This window comes from Balaenoptera ricei, chromosome 2 (assembly GCF_028023285.1).
Source record: "Balaenoptera ricei isolate mBalRic1 chromosome 2, mBalRic1.hap2, whole genome shotgun sequence".
In the NCBI taxonomy this organism is placed as follows: Eukaryota; Metazoa; Chordata; class Mammalia; order Artiodactyla; family Balaenopteridae; genus Balaenoptera; species Balaenoptera ricei.
In genome coordinates this window covers 160,727,418-160,752,782 of record NC_082640.1, presented here as the reverse complement: position 1 = coordinate 160,752,782, position 25,365 = coordinate 160,727,418, and the positions used below count along the sequence as shown (strand labels likewise).

At 42.0% G+C, this 25,365-nt stretch overlaps 2 protein-coding genes across 3 annotated transcripts; one reads left to right on the top strand and one right to left on the bottom strand.

Moving 5' to 3' along the window:
* Window positions 1–1,785: 1,785 nt before the first annotated feature.
* On the bottom strand, window positions 1,786–10,380 carry ZC2HC1C (zinc finger C2HC-type containing 1C). The gene is made up of 3 exons (XM_059914694.1): window positions 10,300–10,380; window positions 8,102–9,449; window positions 1,786–2,651 (listed from the first exon to the last, which is right to left on the bottom strand). The coding sequence occupies exons 2-3, from the start codon at window positions 9,428–9,430 to the stop codon at window positions 2,388–2,390; spliced, it is 1,593 nt and encodes a 530-aa protein (XP_059770677.1). The 5' UTR covers window positions 9,431–9,449; window positions 10,300–10,380; the 3' UTR covers window positions 1,786–2,387.
* Window positions 10,381–10,514: 134 nt separating this feature from the next.
* On the top strand, window positions 10,515–25,294 carry ACYP1 (acylphosphatase 1). 2 transcript variants are annotated; one of them, XM_059914690.1, is made up of 3 exons: window positions 10,515–10,842; window positions 16,716–16,813; window positions 24,220–25,294. In XM_059914690.1, exons 1-3 carry the CDS (start codon window positions 10,680–10,682, stop codon window positions 24,433–24,435), a joined length of 477 nt encoding a protein of 158 aa, XP_059770673.1. In that variant the 5' UTR covers window positions 10,515–10,679; the 3' UTR covers window positions 24,436–25,294. The 2 variants fall into 2 exon arrangements, with proteins under 2 accessions (XP_059770673.1, XP_059770674.1); XM_059914691.1 differs by lacking the exon at window positions 10,515–10,842 and adding an exon at window positions 15,829–16,308.
* The last annotated feature ends 71 nt before the right edge of the window (window positions 25,295–25,365 follow it).

The following is a 25,365-nucleotide window of genomic DNA, read 5'->3' as shown; positions in this document are numbered from 1 at the left end:
AAAGACACTATCACATCTCTGCTACCTCCTGTGTAGTTGTGAAAAGTGACAAACTGATGACCTAAAGCAAATGTTGGCCAAAGATGCTGTGCTGCATTCAATACACTGCATATACTTTTTAACGAAGTGAGTTTCACCGTAAGATTTTTTTTCATTGCTTAACCTTTTGAACTTTAAAATTTATAGCATCTACTTGCACTAAAGTTTTTTGGATAAAGTAGTATAACACACGGACATTAACAAGCAGCATTTATTTATTCTCTGTCATCCTCTGCTATCTAGGAAGAGACGTAGATAGAAAAAGGTTCTTCTTCCCAAAGATCCGATCAAGCTAAATTTAAAAGGCTAATAGATATTCCGGATATAATCAAAGGCCTAAACATGTTGAGATCAAAGGGAACACTATGGCATTGACGTTTGTTCCTCTAGCAGCATAAGAAAGCACTCCTCACACACACAACAATTGTTCTCCCTGGAGGCCCCTGGTCTGTGACCTTTATAACCATCCAGGGGTTCCAGACCAGGCAGGCAAGGCAAATAAGTGAAGCACGCCAGGCGGGGCTGTGGTGATCTGCGTGCTCCACGCCATCTGGAAGGAGCAACTGATTCTAAACCCCACTCAGTTGGTGCTATATAGGGTTGCAGGCCCAGGGTTTCCAGAACTTGCAGTTTTTCAAAAGATGCTCCATATCCCAATTTTTTAATGTCGGATTATATTTTTAATACTATGTCAGTCAAATAAAACATACCTGCGGGGCAAAGCAGTCCACAGGCTACCACTGTGTGACCTTGGCCACCACTCATTCTAGTCACCTATTGCTTTTACCATCAAGTGTGAAACTTAAAGTGGGTACCTCATTAAACTTGACTGGAGAATGTATATATTGGGTTAAATATCCAGTGTCTCTCTGAGTTTTCTTTAAATGACCAACCAAAAGCCCTATTATGTGATACCTCTCTTTCTTTGTAACAGTTATGAAGAGCATAAAGCAATATATGCTGTTTTTTGAAACATATGATTTTTTTTAGCCTAGTGTCTAACAGCTTCACAGCTAAAGCCTTAAACTTGCATATCAAATTGGTCTGATCTGTTAGCCCAGCCACTGAGCAGAAGCTGCAGAGGAAACGGAACAAGAGTGAGTGGCCATCTGTAGTTTAGTAAATGTGGTTTTGTGGTCTGCACAGTCCCCTTTGCCCAGGTCAGGTTAGGTGATTTTTCTCCAGTGTTTTAAACTAACAATTTGAGTGATGCTCTCAGGACAGTAATCTTAATAGTATTTCAGATCTGTTGTGTTAGCTTCATCCTACCTGAACTGATATCTCCCCCATCAGACATTACCTTATCACATCACTTCTCCCGTTTGACAAGTCTAAGACTCACTCATTTTATTATTTGTTTAATTTTAAATTCCCCAAACCCATTTATTGAAGGCCTAATTATGAAGGTTACTTGCAGTAGGCACGATTCTGCCCAGAGAAAATTTTAGATCTGGTATCTTTTCCTTCAAAGTTTAGTTTCTAGAATAGAAGTTTACTGTGATGTGATCAGCAGGGACATGTGACACCAGAATGTCCCAGGTTGCTTTGATGGTACATTTTGCTGCTTCATTTTAAAAGTCGTTAAACCAACCTGATTTGAAAGCAGAGTGCTAGCAATAGCTGAAACTGAAGTTCCTTCCTTCCTTTTTTTTTTTTTTTTTTTGGACATATGAAATCCATTAGGAAGGAACAACTACAGAGACATAGTGTGCTTTCCCCCATCCCTACCCTGTAAAGTATTGTACATAAAGATGAGGTTCCCTTTATTACACAGTACAACATGGGGAGGGTTTAGGACATACTGGCGCCTGAACCTTCCATACTTGTATTGACTTTTGGCCAGGACCATGTATTGGGGAGGTCATTTGCCTTACAGCAAAACTGTATTTTTTATAAGATACCATGATCCTCTGATACCAACGAGCCAACTTCTTGCAAGAACAAGAGGAGTTAACAGAAGCCATAGACATACATGTAGAGGCAGCGGCAAGAAGGCACAGCAAATGCAGGCACTTAACTAGCACAAACCACAATCAGGCTTGCAAGAAGAGAGCTTTAATGTAGCCTACTCGCTACTCTCACGTGTTCTCACCCATCAGTTCTTAGGGCAATAACATGAGGCACACCAGCCGGAGGCGGTGATTTAGTGGGAAGCTGAGGCTTCCTGTTGCCTCCTGCTGCTTAGCAATGGGGCTCTCTCTCTTCACCGATTTCAGCTCTGCAGGCAGACCTGGGAGATGTAAAAGTTGTAGTTCTTTCTGCTCTGCATCAAACTAGTCTACTCCCATTTACTGCTGAAGAGAAGCAGAGCCTTCTGGACTATCGAGGAGGTTTCCACTGCTGTCTGCTCAACTGCAGTGCTTCCTTGGAGGCAGAGGGCGGTTCTTGATGGTCTTACACTTAGGAATGTGCCACTCTGCCACCTTGGGAGCAAAGTGGCGGCTACAGTGAGGACACTGAATATAGTCTGGATTTTCTGCAGGCAGGATGGGAGGCAGGTCGGAGGGGTTTCCACCCTTGGCAATTACCTGCTGGACCTCTCGAGCCTGACGGAGGGTACGGATGAAAGATTCGTGCTTCTGTTTCCAGTTGCTCTTCCAAGGAGGTTCAGCCTGTAAATTGAAGGAAGACTGATCATTTAACTTGGTGTCTATCTCATCCCCTTCCTGAGTCTCCGTTAGAATGACAGGAAATTAAGGTCAAAGAGAACAGGAAAGAAGCAACAATGATAACTGACTTGCCAGACTGGAGGCACTTAAACCAGCCAACACCCAACGCCCCCGGGGCTGCAGACTGGTTCTGGACCGCTGTCTGTTAGGAACCGGGCCGCACAGGAGGAGGTGAGCGGCGGGCAAGCGAGCAAGCGGAGCTGCATCTGCTGCTACCCCATCACTCGCATTACCGCCTGAACCATCCCCCTCCCTGCCCCATCCGTGGAAAAATTGTCTTCCACGAAACCGGTCCCTGGTGCCAAAAAGTCTGGGGACCGCTGACTTAAACTAAGGGCCTGCAAGGGCGGATAGTACTGAGAGGCAAGCTGTATTTCCCAGCAGAACCCCTGAGAGGCTCAGTGCTTGGAAATACAGGTAGTGGGAAGGGGGAGGTACAGGGCGGAGAACAGGTTGGCTCCCAGGGCTCCTCTCCACCTTGCACATCCAAGTGTCCAACACTTCCAGCACCCTCTCTGGAGAAATTGAACCAGACAGGTTTCAGACTCAGGACATCCAGGCACAGTGGAGAACAGGGTTAATCTAGGGGCTGAAAATGGAGATTAAGGGCAAGTGTACACAATGTATTGTGGAATTAACGGTCAGCTTCCTTCCCCGACTCAGCTCCCAGAGTACCAGACACAGGTACCCTCATAGGAGGCAAGAGTTCTCTGGATGCACCAAGCAGTTGAGAGAAAAGGTGAGATGCTGATTCTGAGGGACCCCAATTAAAAGGCTCACTGTTTGATAACCCTAATACGAAAGCCCTCAGTCAACAAGCCCCACTTAAGCTTAAATATGAACGGACAGTCAGTAAAGCTCTAACAAGGAAGAGACCAAACAAGTACATGAACACACATGCATACACACTCAGGAAGTAGCAACAAGGCAGGTAGCAGAAGAAATTTTTTTACAGAAAATCATAATATCAACAAGGAGTGTTAGAAGAGATTTTATCTATGGAACAAGAATATGTATACTATGAAAAAGGAATGAGAGAACCAGAAAGAACTATTATAAATTAATACTGTGATAGCTAAAAATAAAAATAGAACTGTTGTAAAATAATGTCGGAAAAGTTACGTAGAATGGGAAAAAGGATCAAGATGGAAAGTAGAAAAGATTAGAAAATTAGGAAGTCAATCTAGAAAGTCCAACACTGACTAACAGGAGTTCCAAAAACAGAAAGCACAAGGAGGAAATTATTAAAGAAAGAAGACAATAAACATTCCTAGAAATAAATATCACTACCCTTGAGATTGAAATGGCCTACCCACTATCCAACACGATCATTGTAGAATTTCAGAATAAAGAGAGAATCCTATAAGCTTTAAGAAAACGAAAAAAATCTATAGGTTTCATATAATGGAGCAGAAATCAAAATGGTATTAGATTTCTCAACAGTAACATTGGATGCTAAAAGCTAGTGGGGAAATGCCATAAAAGTTCTAACAGAAAATAATTTTCCAGCTAGAATTCTCTACCTGGCCAATTCATCAATCAAAAATAAAGCTATTATATAGATATTTTAATTCATCCCAAGACAAAAAATATGCCTCCCATGCACCTTTCTTAATAAAGCTTCAGCAAAGCAAAGAGTAAAGCAAGAAAAAGGAAGACACAGGATGCTGGAAACAGGAGAGAAGCAGGGAGAAGTTCCAAACAACAGGTCTGCACCAGGCCTGGAGAAGAACCAGTCTGGACTGGAGCAGGAAGAAAAAGAATGGTGGGATGGAGGTTCCAGAATAAAAAAAAGTCAAACTGATAGAAAAACATTAACAGGTGTCTGATACTGGGCAGATCATTCAGGGGAAAAAAAATAGAGTTAGGTATGTAGGAAACCAAGCAAATTAAAACATGGGTCAATTATTAACTCTGGGCGCATGTGGGCAGGGGCAGAATCTGTTCACTCAGCAGTGAACAAAATTTATGTGGTTATTATCACATAAATAGCTGACTACTGGTTTAACCCAAAACTGTGATTTCACTACAATGGAAGGATAAGGGAAGGAGAAAAGTGGGAGGAGAGGGGATATGAACCCAGAGTGTCCATAAGAGGAGGTCAACGGATAATGTGCAAAATTGATAAATCAAGCAAATAAGTATATTATTTAGAAATATGGAAATGCATACCAGAAGAGTCATCTATCAGAACTGCCTGTGGGAGCTAGATGAGGGGCCAGAGAGGGATGAGGCAAAATACTGTTGATCTGCATTACAGGTCACTTAGTACTACATGATTTTTTAAATGTATTCAAATACTGCTTAGATGAAAATAAAATTAATTTTATAAAGAAGAAAAAAGAAAGCAAGCAAGTAGCTGCTTGGTGATGAATATAGGAAGAGTTGTTATCAAAGGAAAAGGAAGGATCCATCAGGAAAATCTTACTGAAACAGACAAGGCAAGAGAATCAGAGTGTTAGAGATGGTATCTAGGAACCTTTAGAATTGAATTAGGGGAAAGTTCCTCAACTATATGATACTTATACTTTAATTCTTCATTGTATTGAAGTTTATTCAATTAACACTTATTAATCACAAAGCACAAAGATATAGTCTCTATGCTCAAATACATAAGGTCTAGTAGAGAGACAAGAGTATGAGTCTGCTGGAAGTTATGTGAATATTAAAGGATAAAAGAAAAATCACCTGTTCTTGCAAGTACACTGAAGGAATAACAGAGAGACACAAACCACTCAGTTTACAAAGGCACAAAGCTTTGGAATAGAACTTGGGACAGTCCAAGGAGAGGAGTCCATCTCAATCCAGATCCTTTCTGCCTTGATGTCCTCAATGCAACATATTTCCTCAAACTAGTTTCCACAAAGCTAGGGCATCTGATCTCAGAAACCCTTTCTTTCTTTTTTTTTTTTTTTTTTTTTTTTGCTTTATTGCTACTGTATTTGGGAATTTAAGAAACACAAGATTCTTTTAGGTTCTGGCCAGAAATAAACCACTATAGTGGGACAGAGAATACCCCAGTGGATTATTGGGTTGACCAGAAAGAAAACAGGAAAGAACAGAAACTGATGATCATCTCATTATCTGCAAGGGCAAAATGTTGACTTCTCGTTGGAAACCGGATTTCAGGGAGAGGGTCGCTAAACATGGAAAGGACTTTCTTGTAGTGATCTCCCATATCGTACTGAAAGAAATAACTAACTGCAAAAGACTTCTCTTAACAGCCACCACATAAGCGTGAGTTTTTAAAGGCCCCGCAAATACACACGTAAACTGTAAAGTGCTAACGGACAAGAGGTGCTAGCGTGGCAGTGGGAGGGTTGGAAGGAAATGAAAATAGAATAACACTCTCATAGTTTACGAGACTCAGAGCTGGACGGGGCTCTGAGATCATGTGGTCTAGGCTTTCCCACATTTTGATCATTTGCATACCACTTTCACTTCATCCCCCTTACTATTTTTCTTTAAATTCATGATTCCTAGAAATCAAGGGCTTACTATGTTTTACTTTTCTAATACACATTACAATTACTGAAATAAAAAATGCATGTCAGCATGCCACACTTTGAGAAACACTCATTTACAACCCCAGTGTTATAACCTTGACAAGGTGGTAGAAGCTTCACCAATCTTCTCCAGATCTGACTGTCCAAATGTGCCTATGAAGTTCCCCCAAATGTATGGAAGTGTCTCAAAGTCACTTTTTACAACATTTTTCTGCATCTAGGAATGTTCACCAAAGATGAAGTCCTCTAATCCAGCAATCCCACTTCTGAGCATATATCTGGAGAAAACCATAATTCAAAAAGATACATGCACCCCAGTGTTCATAGCAGCACTATTTACAGTAGCCAAGACATGGAAACAACCTAAATTTCCATTGACAGATGAATGGATAAAGAAGATGTGGTGTATATATACACAAATAGAATACTACTCAGCCATAAAAAAGAATGAAATAATGCCATTTGCAGCAACATGGATGGACCTGGAGATTGTCATACTGAGTGAAGTAAGTCAGACGGAGAAAGACAAATATCATGATATCACTTATATGTGGAATCTAAAAAAAAAAAAATGGTACAAATGAGCTTGTTTCCAGAACAGAAATAGAGTCACAGACGTAGGGAACTGACTTGTGGTTGCCAGGAGGGAGTGCTGGGGGGGAATAAATTGGGAGATTGGGATTGAGATATATACACTACTGTATATAAGATAGATAACTGGACTTCCTTGGTGGTGCAGTGGTTAAGAATCCTCCTGCCAATGCAGGGGACACGGGTTCGGGTCCTGCTCCAGGAAGATCCCACATGCCACGGAGCAGCTAAGCCCATGCACCACAACTACTGAGCCTGCGCTCTAGAGCCCACGAGCCACAACTACTGAGCCCACGTGCCACAACTACTGAAGCCCGCGTGCCTAGAGCCCGTGCTCCGCAATGAGAAGCCACTGCAATGAGAAGCCTGTGCACCGCAACGAAGAGTATCCCCTGCTCGCCACAACTAGAGAAAGCCCGTGCGCAGCAATGAGGACCCAACGCAGCCAAAAATAAATTTTAAAAAATAAAAAATAAAATAGATAGCTAACAAGGACCTACTGTATAGCACAGGGAACTCTACTCAATATTCTGTGATGACCTATATGGGAAAAGAATCTAAAAAAGAGTGGATATATATATATATACGTATAACTGATCCACTTTGCTGTACACCTGAAACGAACACAACATTGTAAATCAACTATACTCCAATAAAAATTATTTAAAAAATAAAGTCCTCTAACTTTAAGGTGTTTACGCTCTAAATGGGGAGAAAAAGAATTCCAAACAATTGTGTTTCATGTATTTACTAAGAAGGTATATCAAAATTAGCCAATCTTGAAAAAATAGATACAGTTATAGGAGTGGTAGCAAGTCCTAATCTTGGGAGGTAGCAGAATATATTGCAGAGAGCGAAGAATTCTCTCAGGGTAGTGAAATGCTTCATAATATTTTCTTTATATTTTTCATTCTCTTAAATTTTCTAAAGTAAGTGTTTATTACTTTTATAATCAAAAGGACATATATTTTTTAAGTCTAGATTTTTGGAGTAATTCTGACCCAGATTTATATGCTGACTGTCATTTAAGACTTTGTGATCTCAAGCAAGTTAACCTCTCTGACACTTGATTTTTGAACTGATAAAAGATAATGAAATCTTCACAGGGTTGTGGTGAGGATCATATGAAAAGCTCCCATCACTGTGACTGGCACACAGTAGTAATCAATAAATCAAACGTTAATTCTCACTTTCTCCCTATATGACACATGAAATTTTTTTAAAGAAAATGGATGAGGATATAAGAGGCTCTTAAAATGATCCCCACTCAAGGCAAATCCATAAGGCCCTTGTTACCTTGACTGAGGCTGGTCCCTTCCAGTTCAAGTACTGCTCTAGTTCTGTGCCCTTGGCCCGGGCCCTGGAGGAATCAAACACTTTCCTCTTGGAACTCTGCATCCTGCGGCAGACGTTGGAGTGTCTCTCCAGCCTGAGCAAGAGAAACTTTCGGCCACAGTGGCTGCACTCGCCCAGTTCTGGCTCTTCAGTGGAACAGCTGGAGCCCGAGGAGTGTGGTGCCCTAGACGAGCTAGAATTGCTGGTGGACCTCCGCAAAGCACTGAGTGGCGCTTCTGAAGCTTGAGAAAACGTCTCCTTCAATCGCCCTGAGAATCGGTCTCGGATGTTGTTATTGCTTGCCACCAGTCTTTCCCTTCTGAGCTTCTGAATTCCATAATCAGAGAACTGGAATGGACTAGAATTTTCTTGAGACCGTCCCCAAGTTTCATCCTCTCCCGTGTCTCTACTGAAGACCTCCTCAGACATGAATTCTGGGGAGAAGATAGGTTTGTATGTGGTATTGCTGTTGCCTTTAACTCTCCTCCTGGGGAGTACCATTCTCTGTAGCTCTCTTTTTTCGTTTTCCTCAGCCTGTTCTTTTTCCTTCTGGATCCTTCGGAGTTCCTCCTCTGTCTTCTTCAGCTTTTCCCTCAGAAGAGTCTGTTTTCTGCGGATTTCCTCCTCTAAACTCTCCCCTGCAGCTTCTAGTCTTTGGATCTGCGTCCACTCCATCCTGTTGGGGTTTGCCATGACCCTGTCCTCCTGACTGGCAGCAACTGTACCAACCACAGATGAATTCACCCAGTTCCTTGAACCAAAGCTACTGTATGAAAACTTTCTTGGCTCAGGGGGTCTTGGAGAGACATTCTGGTTCCCATCAGTGCCAGCCTCACCTGTACTATGGGGCTTCCTATGAAACACAGGTTTCAGTGGGTATGCCCGGTCCACCCCAACTCGCTTCTTCGTAAAGGAGATGAATTCCTGGTTATTTGCTTTGGGATACCGGGATTGAGGGCCTGGTGAGTAAAACAAACACTTTGCTTGGCCCTGGGGATTGCTTCTTGAATCTTGCTGGCTGATTCCAGCACAGCGGGGATAGGAGTAGCTCCGGGCTTTCGTGCAGGTGTTCCATTTGGGGTGAGTGTAGAGATTATCCAGCATCAGCTCTTGGTTGCTCAAAAGCTTCTGCTGGAAATTGTTCCTCGGGTGCCCCATAGAGGACCGCTGGGAAGAGTCACCTTTTTCAGAGGGGTCTTGCTTAGCTGAGTGGAGCTCTGGAGCTTCTGTTTTATTATGTGGGAGCATAATGCCCACAGGCAGAGGCAGTGCCAATTGGAGACCAGCCATTCAGGGCATGGACTGAAGCCTAGGGGAGATTTAAACCAGACATATGTGAGGAGTTTGTCTGAGGTTCACCTCGGCTGCTAAAGTAAACTGTTACTACATTTGTCCTACCCACATTTTCCCTTAGACTTTTTAGGGACAGTGGTGCTGGGTCTGCCAGAGCTTTCACTCAATAAACATTTGGTGAACACTTATTATGTCTTGCGGGTGCTTATTAGGTCCTGAGGATAGAAAAAGGAATGTGATACAGGTGTTCCTGTCACCTGGCTTTCCTTTGCATCAGTACCAGCCTCTGCCATACACAGCATACTCCGTAGCAGGTGGAAAGAGCTATTGGACTGAAAGTCAGTTTTTAGGCCTGTGACACAGGACAAGCAGCTTCCCCTCGCTGGCTCCAGTTACTTCACCCGTAAACTGAGGGGTTCTCTCAGAGTTACAGGACTCGAATTTAGGGACCTTAGGACTCCGAGTCTAGCCCCATCATTTTATAGGTGAGAAAACTGCGGCCCATTGGTAAGTGACTGGCACAAAGAGTTCTCGGGGCTTCCCTCCTGCTGGAACAATGCTTGACCCCAAAGAGCACAGCTGCTGCAGCTCAGGGCCTGCAGCAGGTGCCTGGCTGGCAAACCCTCACCCAAGGAGTCCCCGCGGCACAGATGGCAGAAGGTCTGTAATCTGAGAGGCGGGGACCACCTGATCTGGCCGCCACGGGTTTTAGATCCGGAACGCCTAAGTCGCATTCTGTCCCGGAGGGCTCAGCCGGGAAGCCTCTACTGGAGACTCCGCTTTGGGGACAAGCCCTCGCTCTTCAGTCTGTCGGGCCCTTGGGAGGTCGAGCTGCTGACCCCATGTCTTCCCGCCCTTCCGCGTACCTGAGGCTCTCGAGGACAGCTCCTACTCAGGGGAAACCCCAGGACTTAGTTGTCCTGACCACACACCCTACCTCCACCGACGGCCGCGCAGGCGCTCTCAGCCTCTGTTTTTTCGGTTGCCTGGAGACGGGAGAGCGTGGGCGCCCAGCCCCGCCTCGCCGCGAATTCCACGGTGGGTGGGTGGGTGAGGCGTGCGCAAGCGCAGTCCGCACACCACCGGGCGCCGCCCCGGGCGCGGGCGCGGTCGACCAGAGTGTCGCTTGACCCGGTGTCCCGCCAACTCTGCAGCTCCGTCCAGCTCTTCCCTTAGGGGACGGGGGAATGGGGTGGGAGAGGCTTTTCTGGGGCTCCATCAAAGAGCTTGGATTTTTCTCAGAGCGATGGTCTCAGATCCTGGGGTGTGCCCTTCTCTGGCAAAAGACGGAGCGCCTAGATGTGCCCTCAAGTCATTCTGCCGCAGGATTCCGGTGTCTGCCCCCTTAGCGGGAGTGGGCCTGCTGATAGCCTTTCTTAGCACGTTCGGCTGCCTTGTACGGGCCCCAGGTACGGCTGTATACTATCTCTCCATGCTTTTCGTCGCAAATAGTTTGTAGCTTGCGTCAAATTTTAGCAACTCGGCTAGGTTTTGCTACGCAGAAGGGGGGAAGTTTTTGTAGCCAATCTAATTATTTTGATATAATGTTTTACTCTCACGTGGTAGCTCTGGCCCTCTCTTCTTAGGGCCCAAGAATGACTCAGACAAGTGTAATGATAATAAAGTTCACTACCAGATCGAAAATGCTCAGTATAGCCTGGTTTCAGCGCTAAAGATACTCCATAACTTGCTAACATCAGAAGAGAGTTTGTCTTCATACTTAAATTCATTTGTGTAAGCTCTTTGGAACAGGCAACTTACTTTTTTCCCTGTAACTACTTAAAAGATTCATGCACATGGAAAATAATACAGACAGCAGTGGTCGGTGTTAATACTTCAACATGTCATAATACAGCTTTTACATGTTATAAAGAAATGCCTTGGTGGTGCTCCAAGGCAGTCCTTTTATGCCTCGTTTTCTTTCCTAGTTGACTCTCCACTGCCTTCTCTATGTATGCATTTCCAGATATTTCCAACTCTTCTCAAGGTCCCAATTATCTCAGCATGGGGCTTGCCTGTCATCAACTCCAGAAGCTCCCCTCCAGCCTGGCAGAATTTCCCAGGGTGCCTCCCTCCGTCTTGACTTCTTTCCCTCTTTTTTATGAGGAAGAAGAATCTTTGTCTTTCCTTGAGTTCTCTTGACTTAGTCCCTTTCAGTACCCTCCAGGAATTGACTCACTTTACCCCTGCATCTTGATAACTTCAAGTTATATCTATCCACACACTCTTCTGTGGTTTTAAAATATGCTTAACTTTGCCCTGCAAAAAAAGCCTCATTTCCCTTGACCACACCTTTCACCTTAGGGTCCCATTCCTTTCTCCTCTTCTCCACTTCTTAATAGAAAACTGTACATTTCCTGCCCCCACTTCCTCGACTCCCCCTCATTGTCCAGTCCATTGTGGTCTGGTTCCCCTCTGTCCGCTTTATTTAACTGCTAGGCTACCAGTGACCTTCCAATGACCCTAAAGACAAAAACTGCTATTTCTTCGGCCTACTCATTTGACATTGATTTTTCTCTCTGTTGGAACTCTCTTCTCACTTGCTCCTGTGTGCCTTCTTGGTTTCTTCTTTCATGTCCTTGCATTTATGTCTTTTCCTCACCTGCCCCCCAAATGTAGATGTTCTCCAAGGCCCTCGTATTTCTCATATAAATGTAGTTTCAGACATTCTCTTCCTTAATGATTTCAGCCAAATGCTGAAATTTCAGGTCTCACCTATGTTTAAATGATATCTAGCTTAGTTCTCTCTCCTTAATTACGGACTCAAATTTCCAAATTCCCATGTAGCACTTGCACATGAATGTTCCTCAGGAAACTCAAACTCAATATGACTGAAAACGAAGTTGTGAACACCTCCGCATTCCCCAATCTACTTCTCCAGTGTTCCCTCTCATGCTGAAAGCATCAGTTATCTTCTACTCCTCCCACTTTGTCACCCCCTCTCTCTAACTGGTCAGCAGGCTCTGTTGAAGTTGCTCTGCGATGTCTCATATATGTCCCCTCCTTTACATTTCTACAACCCTAGGTGAGTTTCTTCCTCACTTCTCACTGGGATGGCACCACTCTCCTAACTGCTATTCATCTGCTCCCCAAACCTATCCTTCTGGCTGCTGCCAGAATAATTATCCTGAATACTTCTGACCCCATAATTCTCCTACCCAGTGGCTTCTTCTTTACCTATAGGATAAAGTTGAAAAGGGTAACTTAGCATGGTATTTCAGCTTGCCAGATTAGGTCCAGCCTACCTTTCCAGTCTTGCCTCCCCAGAGGCTAGCCCAGGGCATCTGAACCTTGGCTGTGCTTTAGGACTACCTGGAAAGCAATTTCTGGGAGTGAGGCCTGGGTATCAGTATTTTACAAAGCTTTCCCCAAGGTCCTAATGTGCAGCCAGGGTTGAGAAACCCTGGTCCAGCCACACCTGACTACTTGCTCTTTCTTACCTCAGTGGCCTTACTCCAAGCTCCACGTACTGGGAGGTGGCGGAGCATAGCATTCATGGGAGTAGGTTCTGTACTCAGACTGCTTGGAACTAAATCCCAGCTCCATCACTTACTGTTTGTGGTTGTGTAACCTTGGGTAATATGTTGGTTCCGCCAAGAATGCTTTCCCAGTCTTCCCAGCCAGAATGAATCTCTTTGCTCCTTTGTGTTCTCATAATATTTTCTGTCCTTGTTATAGCACAGGGCTGGCTCATGATGAGCTCTCAATGGATGCTTGTGGAATTGAATTAGCATGTTGTGCATTGTATTGTCATCATTTGCACGCGTATTTGTCCCTTACACTAAATAAAAAACTCTTTGAGGGCAAAGATGATATACCATCCATCTTTGTATATCCTGCAGTGTATATACATAGTAGATACTCAATAGGTTAATTCTACAGAGAAACTAGTTTTTAAAAAATAAATTTTAAATAACATCAGCCAGTTACTCTGTTCAGCATTATTTTCAAATATTACCAAGCGTAACAATTCAGTTCAGCTTCCCACCCCACTCCCACCCCAATGCCAGCACTGAGGTTATATGATTCTCCAGGATCTGGATCCTCACTTTGTAGTGGGGAACTAATGGAATAATGAATCTCCATGGCTTCCATTGCAAAGCCATCTCACCTTGCCAAGTCTGCCAACCTGGCATGTTCACAAATGGAGTCTTATGTTATGAAGGGATGTAAGGTACACAAGCACTCCAAAGAGCAACAATAAACACCACAGTTTTCCTTCATACACATTCTTAATCTTAAGGGTATCTGTATTCAAATGCCTTCAAGGTGACCCTACTTTTTTTTTAAATTAATTTTTATTGGAGTATAGTTGCTTTCCAGTGTTGTGTTAGTTTCTACTGTACAGCAAAATGAATCAGCTATACATATACATATGTCCCCTCTTTTTTGAATTTCCTTCCCATTTAGGTCACCACAGTGCATTAAGTAGAGTTCCCTGTGCTATACAGTATGTTCTCATTAGTTATCTATAAGGTGACCCTATTTTTTTTTTTTTTTTTTTGCAATTGACAAGGAAATTTAGTTTTTTCTGAGATATACATTTTAAAGTAATAACTAGAATTATGACTTATAACATTATACCAGAACATATAAGATTTTTAGAAATTTCACATAATGTCTGAAACATTTATATTAACATATTTCCATACAGGTAACCCAATGAAAGTTTAGTATTAGTTGTTTTGTTTGTTTGTTTTTTTATACTGCAGGTTCTTATTAATCATCAATCCCATACAAATCAGTGTATACATGTCAATCCCCATCACCCAATTCAGCACACCACCATCCCCACCCCACCGCAGTTTTCCCCCCTTGGTGTCCATATGTCCGCTCTCCACATCTGTGTCTCAACCTCTGCCCTGCAAACCGGCTCATCTGTACCATTCTTCTAGGTTCCACACACATGCGTTAATATACGATATTTGTTTCTCTCCCTCCGACCCACTTCACTCTGTATGACAGTCTCTAGATCCATCCACGTCTCAACAAATGACTCAATTTCGTTCCTTTTTATGGCTGAGTAATATTCCATTGTATATATGTACCACACCTTCTTTATCCATTTGTCTGTTGGTGGGCATTTATGTTGCTTCCATGTCCTGGCTATTGTAAATAGTGCTGCAATGAACATTGGGGTGCATGTGTCTTTTTGAATTATGGTTTTCTCTGGGTATACACCCAGAAGTGGGATTGCTGGATCATATGGTAAATCTATTTTTAGTTTTTTAAGGAACCTCCATATTGTTCTCCATAGTGGCTGTATCAATTTACATTCCTACCAACAGTGCAAGAGGGTTCCCTTTTCTCCACACCCTCTCCAGCATTTGTTGTTTGTAGATTTTCTGATGATGCCCATTCTAATTGGTGTGAGGTGATACCTCATTGTAGTTTTGATTTGCATTTCTCTAATAATTAGTGATGTTGAGCAGCTTTTCATGTGCTTCTTGGCCATCTGTATGTCTTCTTTGGAGAAATGTCTATTTAGGTCTTCTGCCCATTTTTGGATTGGGTTGTTTGTTTCTTTAATATTGAGCTGAATGAGCTGTTTATATATTTTGGAGATTAATCCTTTGTCCGTTGATTCATTTGCAAATATTTTCTCCCATTCTGAGGGTTGTCTTTTCGTCTTGTTTATGGTTTCCTTTGCTGTGCAAAAGCTTTGAAGTTTCATTAGGTCCCATTTGTTTATTTTTGTTTTTATTTCCATTACTCTAGGAGGTGGATGGAAAAAGATCTTGCTGTGATTTATGTCAAAGAGTGTTCTTCCTATGTTTTCCTCTAAGAGTTTTATAGTGTCTGGTCTTACATTTTGGTCTCGAATCCATTTTGAGTTCATTTTTGTGTATGGTGTTAAGGAGTGTTCTAATTTCATTGTTTTACATGTAGCTGTCCAGTTTTCCCAGCACCACTTATTGAAGAGACTGTCTTTTCTCCATTGTATATCTTTGCCTCCTTTGTCATAGATTAGTTGACCATAGGTGCAAGGTGACCCTATTTTTAACAATCATCACCCACAACTCCCCTTGACAATTCCCTTCTCCCAAAAGAAATTCATGCAACTTGGTCACTTGGCTTAGATTGACTGATTCAGTTGTGATTATGGGTTATTTTGCTTGTGCTTGTGATTGATGGATTGATTGCTTTAGATAAGCATTGTTTGTAGTTTTCTTAGTAATGTAGACTCTGGTGGGCCGCTTCCAGAATCACAAAGGGAGAAATAACCTCCACTGGGACCTCCTATACACTTATCTCCGCTGCTACCAATTCCAGACTTAGGCATGACTCAGAATTGGAGGAGAACTGAGAAAAAGGGCAGAAAAGTTGTATGTCTTCTATTTAATTTGTTTGTTTGTTTGTTTGTTTATGATGTTTAGTGTTTATCATCTGTCTCCAGAATTTAATCTCCTCCGGTCCAGGGATCCTTTTTGTTCATTAACGTATGTCAACCACCTAGAACTGTGCCTGGCACACAGAGGCTCTCAGTAAATATTTACAGAATGATTGGATTTATCTCAAGTGTTTCTTCGTCTTTGTCTTTATCCCCGCGAGAAAATGAAAAAAGGCGTGCGCTTAGCGACCGAGGTGGGGTGAGGGCTCGGTCTGCAGTACCGTAGCCGAGACCCTGGACAGATCCCGCCCCCCTGCCAATCGGAGGCTCTGGAGCTACTAGACACTGGCGTCCCGAAATCCCACCCTCTGGGCGGGCTCTGGGCTGAGCGCTCCGTGTGTGATTGGCCGGCGGAGGTGATGGGCATGAGAGACAGCGAAGGAGGAGCCGCGTTCTAAGCTACCGGGCGCGGCGGTTACGCAACCGGGGGCACCGTTGGCCTGGTGGTCTCCGGGGTAGTCCACCGGAGAGGAAGACGAGGAGGGTGAGCCTGGGACAGGGCCCCGGGGCGTGCCCATCAGTTCGATTAGCCCTAAAATATTAATAGGAGGGCATTCTGGTAGGGGCGCGGAAGCCAGGTTCGCGTGGGAAGAGGGAGGGATGGAGAGGGAGCGGGACCGGGGATGGGTGTAGGGATGTAACTGGATAAGCAGGTAATTGCCCCAAAAGAGGCCTCTGTGGGCTCCCTTGCCCGGGTGTCTTCCTGTTAACTTCACACACCCGCGCTTACACGTGACCGCTTACTTCGAAGTACTGGCACCTTAAGGTCAGGGAGAGGTCACAGTGGTTAACGATGGAGAGGTGTGTGTGTGACCCTTTCTGCCTCAGGATTGGGGGCCCGGGAATAGGATAATGAGTCCTTTACTTTTCTGCTTTCATGGTCTCTGACAGGTCTGAGCATGAGTATGGCAGAAGGGGACACCCTGATATCAGTGGATTATGAAGTTTTTGGGAAAGTGCAAGGTGTGTTTTTCCGCAAGTACACTCAGGTATGTGGCTTACAGGCTTTGGGGACATACCTAGGTTATGAGCATGGGAACAAGAGACATGTTCCTGAAAAATATGCATTGGAGAAGCTTTCTATTTGGTAGCTGGCTGGCAAAGAGGTGGTTTGTAAAACAATGGGTATGAAAATGCTTTGCAGTGGGTAAAACACAATGCAAATGGAAAATTTGTCTACTGTTACTATTGGTCTTTTCTAACAGTGGTACTTGAGTACCTAGACACATACGGATGAGCTTCTCTTTTCCAAAGGGGAATAGAGGGCTTCCCCAGTTCTCCCTGTTGTGGCATCATCAAACCAAGTCACAATTCTTGTAGGAAAGTTAACATTGATCAAAGAGATGGCATTTAAGTGAACCTGTGACATTTAATTGCTTGCTCTGCAGCTGCTGCATTTTCTTCAGACCTCTTTCCTTTTTCAACCTCTCCCATTCCCCTATGTAATTCCTTTCCACTCATTTTAGCTTTTAAAGAACAATTACCTTTTCCAAGTGAAGCTTTTCTAATGAAAATACTTTATCCATTCCAGGGTAAGTAATGGTAACATTAAACATGGAGCCTGGTATTCCTATTTGATATTAGGGAGTAGTTGAGGGGATGAACAAACTATTGACAGCCTCTGTCTTAATATCACTAATCCTCCCTCAGTGGGCACACACAGATGCAATCTCAGTTTGCCTTCTGTCTTCTATAGAGGGGTATCAGGCTATTGCCTTCCCAATGTATCTCCAACCCCAAAGATACTGAGTTAAGACTGCAGAACTTGCCACGTGTCACATTCCTGGGACTGTGGTACTTAAAATTCAAACCTGAATCTTTGAAATATGAATGTTAAATATCACTATCTCTTTTTCCAGTTACTTGCAAATCATTTCCTCCTGTTTCATGCTCATATATAAAGTGCCTGTTGGAAATAAAGAATTACTGAAAGTCATAGCAAGAGCTATGTTCCAATTAGCTTTGCTACCAATTATGTATGGTAAGTTCCTGTGATTTAGTAAATGGAGGTGGCAGCCTCAAAGATTAATTAAAGTTGTTGAGCGAAAAGGACCAGATGGCAGTATACTCCATCTTTCTCTACTGCGCCTCCCACCCCTCAATTTAAAGAGAGAATAAAAGAATGCAGAAAAACAAATATTGATTTGGAAAACTGCAAGGAAAATGTCATCCTTTTTTCCCCTTAATTAGACTTGTAGCTTATTCTTGACTACTTATAATCATTTTATTATATGTGTTCATTTTAACAATTATTTTGTTTTGCTACAGTCTTTTTTTTTTTTTTTAAGATTTATTTATTGATTGATTGCTACGTTGGGTCTTCGTTTCTGTGCTAGGGCTCTCTCTAGTTGCGGCAAGCGGGGGCCACTCTTCATCGGGGTGCGCGGGCCTCTCACTATCGTGGCCTCTCTTCTTGCGGAGCACAGGCTCCAGACGCGCAGGCTCAGTAGTTGTGGCTCACGGGCCTAGTTGCTCCGCGGCATGTGGGATCTTCCCAGACCAGGGCTCGAACCCGTGTCCCCTGCATTAGCAGGCAGATTCTCAACCACTGCGCCACCAGGGAAGCCCCTGCTACAGTCTTTTTATGTGTTGATATCATCTAGCCTCTTAATTAAATTCCATCACTCCTAGAATGAGTGATGAGAATACTTAAAGGGATTTTTTTTTAAAGTTGGAATATAATTCACATTCCATAAAATTCACCCTTTTGGGACTTCCCTGGTGGTCCAGTGTTTAAGAATCCACCTTCCAATGCAGGAGACATGGGTTCGATCCCTGGTCGGGGAACTAAGATCCCACATGCCGCGGGGCAACTAAGCCCACTCGCCGCAACTACTGAGCCCGTGCACCACAACTACAGAGCCCACGTGCTCTGGAGCCCGCACGCCACAACTAAAGAGAAGCCCGCGCACCGCAACGAAGAGCCCCTGCGCTGCAACGAAGATCCCGCTTAAGGCAGCTAAGACCCAACGCAGCCAAAAATAAATTAATTAATTAATTAAATAAATAAATATTTTTTTAAAATTCACCCTTTTAAAGTGTATAATACAGGTCTTCCCTGGTGGTGCAGTGGTTAAGAATCCGCCTGCCAGTTCAGGGGACACAGGTTCGAGCCCTGGTCCGGGAAGATCCCACATGCTGCAGAGCAACTAAGCCTGTGCACTGCAACTACTGAGGCTGTGCTCTAGAGCCCACGAGCCACAACTACCAAAGCCCGCGTGCCTAGAGCCCGTGCTCCACAACAGGAGAAGCCACTGCAATGAGAAGCCTGCGCACCGCAGCAAAGAGTAGCCCCTGCTCGCTGCAACTAGAGAAAGCCCACACACAGCACCGAAGACCCAACGCAGCCAGAAATAATAATAAATAAATAAATAATTAATAAACTTATTTTTTTAAAAGTGTATAATACAGTGGTTTTTTAGTATTCATAAAGATGTACACTAATTCCAGAACATTTTATCACCCCAAAAAGAAACCCCACACCCATTAAAACTCACTCTTCATCCCCCCAGCCCCTGGCAACCACTAACCTCATTTCTATCTCTATGGATTTGCCTATTCTGGACATTTAATATAAATGGAATCATACAATATGTGGCCTTTTGTGTTTGGCTTCTTTCACTTGACATGTTTTCAAGATTTATCCATGTTGTAGCTTATATCAGTACTTCATTTCTTTTTATGGCTGGGTAATATTCCATTGTATAGGGAATTCCCTGGCGGTCCAGTGGTTAGGACTCGGCACTTTCACTGCCAGGGCCTGGGTTCAATCCCTGGTTGGGGAACTAAGATCCCACAAGCCTTGCAGTGTGGCCAAATAAATAAATAATAAAATAATTGTTTAAAAAAATATTCCACTGTATGGATATAACACATTGTATATATCCAGTCATCAATTCATGGACATTTAGGTTGTTTCTACTTTTTAGCTGTTATAAATAATGATGCTGTGAACATTTATGTACCTGTTTTTATGTAAACATTGTTTTCAATTCCCTTGGGTATAGATACCTAGGAGTAGATTGCTGGGTCACATGATAACTCCATGTATAACTTTTTGAGGAACTGCCAAAGCAGTTTTCCAAAGCAGCTGCACCATTTTACAGTCCCACTATCAATGCATGAGAATTCCAATTTCTCCGAATTGTCAACAATTGTTATTGTCTGTCTTCTTTATTATAGCCATCCTGGTGAGTGTGAAGTGGTATCTCATTGTGGTTTTTTGTTGTTTTGTTTTGAGGTATCAATGAATTTAAAAGGATTTCAGTCATATAAAGCATGTTCTCCTATGACCATAATGAAACTAAACTGCCATCAATAACAGAAAACTGGAAAATTCCCAAATATTTGGAAACTATAGAACACATTTTTTTTAATTGTGGTAAAATAATGTAAAATTTGCCATTTTAACCATTTTGAGTGTACAGTTCAGTGACCTTAAGTACATTCGTATTGTTGTGGTACCATCACCATCACCCATCCACAGAACTCTTTTCATCTTGCAAAGCTGAAACTCTGTATTCATTAAACAATAACTCCTGATTCCCCCTCCCCTAGCCCCTGGCAGTTACAGTTCTACTTTCTGTCTCTATGAATCTGACTACTCTAGGTAACTCATATAAGTAGAATCATATAGTACTCGGTTTTTTTCCTGACTTGCTTATTTCACTAGCATAACATCCTTAAGAGTCATCCATGTTGTAGCATCTGTTCAAATTTCCTTCCTTTTTAAGGCTCTGTAATATTCTGGTGTATGTGTATACCCTCATTGTGGTTTTGTTTGTCTTCTAATGATTAATGATGTTGAACATCTTTTCATGTGCTTATTGGCACATGAAAGAAGATATTTCTTCTTTGGAGAAATGTCTCCAAATCCTTTACCCATTTTTTTTTTAATATAAATTTATTTATTTATTTTTGGCTGCTTTGGGTCTTAGTTGCTGCACGTGGGCTTTCTCTAGCTGTGGTGAGCAGGGGCTACTCTTTGTTGTGGTGCACGGGCTTCTCATTGCAGTGGCTTTTCTTGTTGCGGAGCACAGGCTCTAGGTGCACGGGCTTCAGTAGTTGTGGCGCACGGGCTCCGCAGCATGTGGGATCTTCCCAGACCAGGGCTCGAACCCGTGTCCCCTACATTGGCAGGTGGATTCTTAACCACTGCACCACTAGGGAAGCCCTTTAATACTATCTTTATTGGAATATAATTGCTTCACAATACCGTGTTAGTTTCATTTGCACAACAAAGCGAATCAGCCACACCCATACACACGTCCCCACATCCCCTCCCTCTTGAGCCTCCCTCCCAGCCTCCCTATCCCAACCCTCTAGGTCATCGCAAAGCACTGAGCTGATCTCCCTGTGCTATGCTGCTGCTTCCCACCAGCCAACTATTTAACATTCCGTAGTGTATATACGTCGATGCTACTCTCACTTCACCCCAGCTTTGCCCTCCCATCCCATGTCATCATGTCCATTCTCTATGCCTACCTCTTTATTCCTGTCCTGCAACTAGGTTCATCAGTACCATTGTTTTTTTAGATTCCATCTATATGCATTAGCATACGGTATTTGTTTTTCTCATTCTGATTTACTTCACTCTGTATGACAGACTCTAGGTCCATCCACCTCACTACAAATAACTCAATTTCATTTCTTTTTATGGCTGAGTAATATTCCATTGTATATATGTGCCATATCTATGGAAAACAGTATGGAGGTTCCTTAAAAAACTGAAAATAGAGCTACCATATGACCCAGCAATCCCACTACTGGGCATATACCCTGAGAAAACCATAATTCAAAAAGAGACGTGCACCACAGTGTTCATTGCAGCACTATTTACAATAGCCAGGACATGGAACCAACCTAAATGTCCATTGACATATCATGGGCAGTTTTTGATTACTAATTCAATCTCTTGTTATAGGTCTATTCAGATTTTCTATTTCTTCTTAATTCAGTTCCTGTAGTTTTTGAGTCTTTCTAGGTATCTGCTCTTTTAATCTAAGTTATCTAATTTGTTAGAATACAACTGTTCATATTATTCCCTTATTATCCTTTTTTTTTTTTGTAAGGTTGGTGGTAATGTCCCCTCTTTCATTTCTGATTTTACTACTTTGAGCCTTCTCTCTTTTTTTTATTGATCAGGCTAGCTTAAGTTTTGACAACTTTGTTGGTCTTTTTAAAGAATCAACTTTTGGTTTCATTTATTTTTTCTTTCTTCCTGCTTTCCTTCCTTCCTTCCTTTCTTTTTTTCTTTCTTTTTTCTATCTCTATTAACTCCTGCTCTAATCTTTATTATTTCCTTTTTTCTGCTTGTTTTGGATTCGGTTTGCTCTTCTCTTCCTAGTTTCCTAAGGTGGAAGTCTAGGTTATTAGTTTGAGGGTACTTTCCTTTTAGATTGAGACTAGAGTTGGTGATTATATTCTTTAAAATGTTTCCAGATGACCATCCAAGCAGAAATATTATTATGAAGGAGAATTAGCTTTTTGGAATTTTCTTAGGAGAAAACACTGCTTACTTGTTTAGATATATATTCAAAACTGAACGTGACTCAGCAACATTATGTTATCATTTAAAAATAAAAACAGGGACTTCCCTGATGGCACAGTGGATAAGACTCCATGCTCCCAATACAAGGGGCCTGGGTTCGATCCCTGGTCAGGAAACTAGATCCCACATTAATGCTACAACTAAGAGTTCCCATGCCACAACTAAGGAGCTGGTGAGCTGCAACTAAGGCACGCACCTGCCACAACTAAGACCTGGTGCAACCAAATAAATAAATAAATATACATATATATGTGTGTGTATATATATATAAAATAAGAACAGAATCGAGTGCACAAATAAAACCCATAGGAAATCCCCATTCTCAACACCAAAGTTGGGAGTGTTTTGTTCACTCTCAGAGTTCAGATAAATCACATTGCAATTTAAAATTTAAATAAATTAGTTTTGAGCAGTACTGTTATAACCTCCTGCTCAAAACTCAACACAATCATTCCTATAGCTATTTACCATATAAGGTAACTAAGAACTAGGGATAGCCCATTCCCCTAGGTTAACATGAAGTAGAAGAGTGCAGTTGTTACACAAAGTCAGCTGGATGTGGAGTCTTATTCAAATCCGTTCTCTGCGTTCTTTTTTAATGCCACAATCTACAATACTCAATCATGCTGTAGGTATCTCTTATTTTTCTTCATTCCTTAATTTCCTCTGTATCCTTTAAATTGTTATTTATTTGACCAAAGTCTCTTTTGTTCATTATGCAAACATGTCTTTGCTTTGAACGTAACTGATTTGATGAATACTTCAGTTCCTCATGAAACAAATTTTGCTATGCGTAACATTTTCTTTGGCCAACTCCAGCAATTTCCCATATTTACTAGGTCACTAGTCTGGCATTTGGACATGCAATCAAGTTAACTCCCGTTTTCTTTTGTAATCTAACCCCTTCTATTTAGATAGAATGTAACAATCAATAACTTATCAATAACTTTTATAATATCCTTAATTGGAAATTTTACAAAAATAAAATTGCCTCTAAAACATTGCTACCTTTCCCCAATTTTCAGTCATTCCACAGTTAATGATTTAAAGGAAAGAACATTGGAAAGTCTAAGAAAAGAGCAACTACAGTGATTAGATGATTTTCATAAACTCATGCAACATTAAAGACATTGTGATTATTTAGACAGAAGAAAGTCAAGTGAAAACAATAGTTAATGTAGTCTCATGAAACTTTGGTGTTTAGAGGCTGATCACCAGCTGCTTTTTCCTTCTCTAGGAGGATGAGAGAAAGTGGGCTTTGGATGCAACATAAAGACCTTGGGTTAGACAGTTTCTTTACAGTGAGAACAATGGATTGCGTTGCCCAGGAAATTGTAAAATAGTCTCTAATGATCTTTAAAGAGATATTGGACACTTAATCATCTGGATTTATTTAGGTGTGGTCTTGGTTAAAGAAAAAAAGAAGGATCAAATAGCTTCATGCTTTTTCTATTTAATATACCCAGTAGATTCTTGATTAGGAGATGGAAAATGAACAAGATATACTCCAGTATCCTAACAACAGTCAGCCTTAGGGAATCATTTTGAAAGCATCTGATTTGGTCTTAAATCTTTAGTACTTAACCAGATTGACGACATAGTGAAAAATTCTGGTGCCTGGTTTTATAGGGTGGAAGAAGGAAATGGAGTCAAGTGGTCAACACTGCATGTTAAGATCAGCAATGAGATTTTCCTTGCTGTAGTTCTGTTTTGACTGTTCTGGACAATATCAAATTAGTTTCAGTGGCTTGATTCTAGGCCAAGATTCTGGCAAGAGATTGTAGTCTAATTTTGTTTTGTTCAATCTCACTGGATTTCTCTCTCTTGTCTTTTTCTTTCCCTTAGGCTGAGGGTAAAAAGCTCGGATTAGTAGGCTGGGTCCAGAACACTGACCAGGGCACAGTGCAAGGACAATTGCAAGGTCCCACCTCCAAAGTACGTCATATGCAGGAATGGCTTGAGACAAGAGGAAGTCCCAAATCACACATTGACAGAGCAAGCTTCAACAATGAGAAAGTCATCTTAAAGTTGGATTACTCAGATTTCCAAATTGTTAAATAACGGTCTGAATTTAAATTTTCCAAGATACTCAGTGGTTTTGTTTTTTTATTTTTAATAGAGATAGAATTATTGTGTTCAATATTAGAATTTGTCAGTAAGTTATTTTAGTATCAGATATTTGATAGTTACTGTATATTATGTGTATGATGGAAGGATTACAACTGTACACAATTCTAATCAATAAAAACACAGAACCTTCCATGTAGGATACTTATTTTCTTTTTGGTAAACTTCATTGTGGGCAAAATAAGAGGTATTTACTTAATAAACATCTTTGGGAAGAGAATTTTGAGGTAATTTAAAGAAGTCTGAAAGAAAAAGCAGTTACTTTTAATCATTTCTTTTTAATAGTTTCCATGAGCTTTTCTTCAGGAAATTGCACCTAATAAGAACAAATACCACAAGTTCAATTTGTTAGCTGTTCAAATGATATTTTGGACTAATTGTTTTTCATTTTCTGGAGTTTCTGCTGTCATTCCTGTCCTCTGTGTAAGGAATTCACATAAATTGATGTTATGGGCTAAATTATCCACCCCCCTCAAATTCATATGTTGAGTCCTAACTCTGGATACCTCAGTATGGGACTACACTTGGAGACAGGGCTTTTATAGAGGTAATTAAGGTTAAATGAGGTCATTAGGGTGGGCCCTAATCCACTATGCCCCAGTGTTCTTATAAGAAGAGGAAATTTGGACACAGCCCTGTGTGCACAGAGGAAAGAACATGTGTGAAGACAGAGGGAGAAGACAGCAATTTTACCAGCCAAGGACAGAGGCCCCCGAAGAAATCATCATTTCAACACTTTGATCTCAGATTTCTAGCCTCCAGAACTGTGACAAAATAAATTTCTGTTGTTCAAGCCACCCAGTTTGGTACTTTGATATGGCAGCCTTAGCAAACTAATACAAGCAATAAGCATTTTGCTTCATC

What these genes read in the sequence shown, in the direction of transcription:
- ZC2HC1C (XM_059914694.1), bottom strand. Translation starts at nt 9,430, where the DNA reads ATGGCTGGTCTCCAATTGGCACTGCCTCTGCCTGTGGGCATTATGCTC. An exon ending in AGGGACCAGCCTCAGTCAAG is followed by an intron (nt 2,652 to 8,101) that starts GTAACAAGGGCC and finishes TTCAATTTACAG; the next exon opens with GCTGAACCTCCTTGGAAGAG.
- ACYP1 (XM_059914690.1), top strand. Translation starts at nt 10,680, where the DNA reads ATGGTCTCAGATCCTGGGGTGTGCCCTTCTCTGGCAAAAGACGGAGCG. An exon ending in CTGCCTTGTACGGGCCCCAG is followed by an intron (nt 10,843 to 16,715) that starts GTACGGCTGTAT and finishes GGTCTCTGACAG; the next exon opens with GTCTGAGCATGAGTATGGCA. An exon ending in TTTTCCGCAAGTACACTCAG is followed by an intron (nt 16,814 to 24,219) that starts GTATGTGGCTTA and finishes TCTTTCCCTTAG; the next exon opens with GCTGAGGGTAAAAAGCTCGG.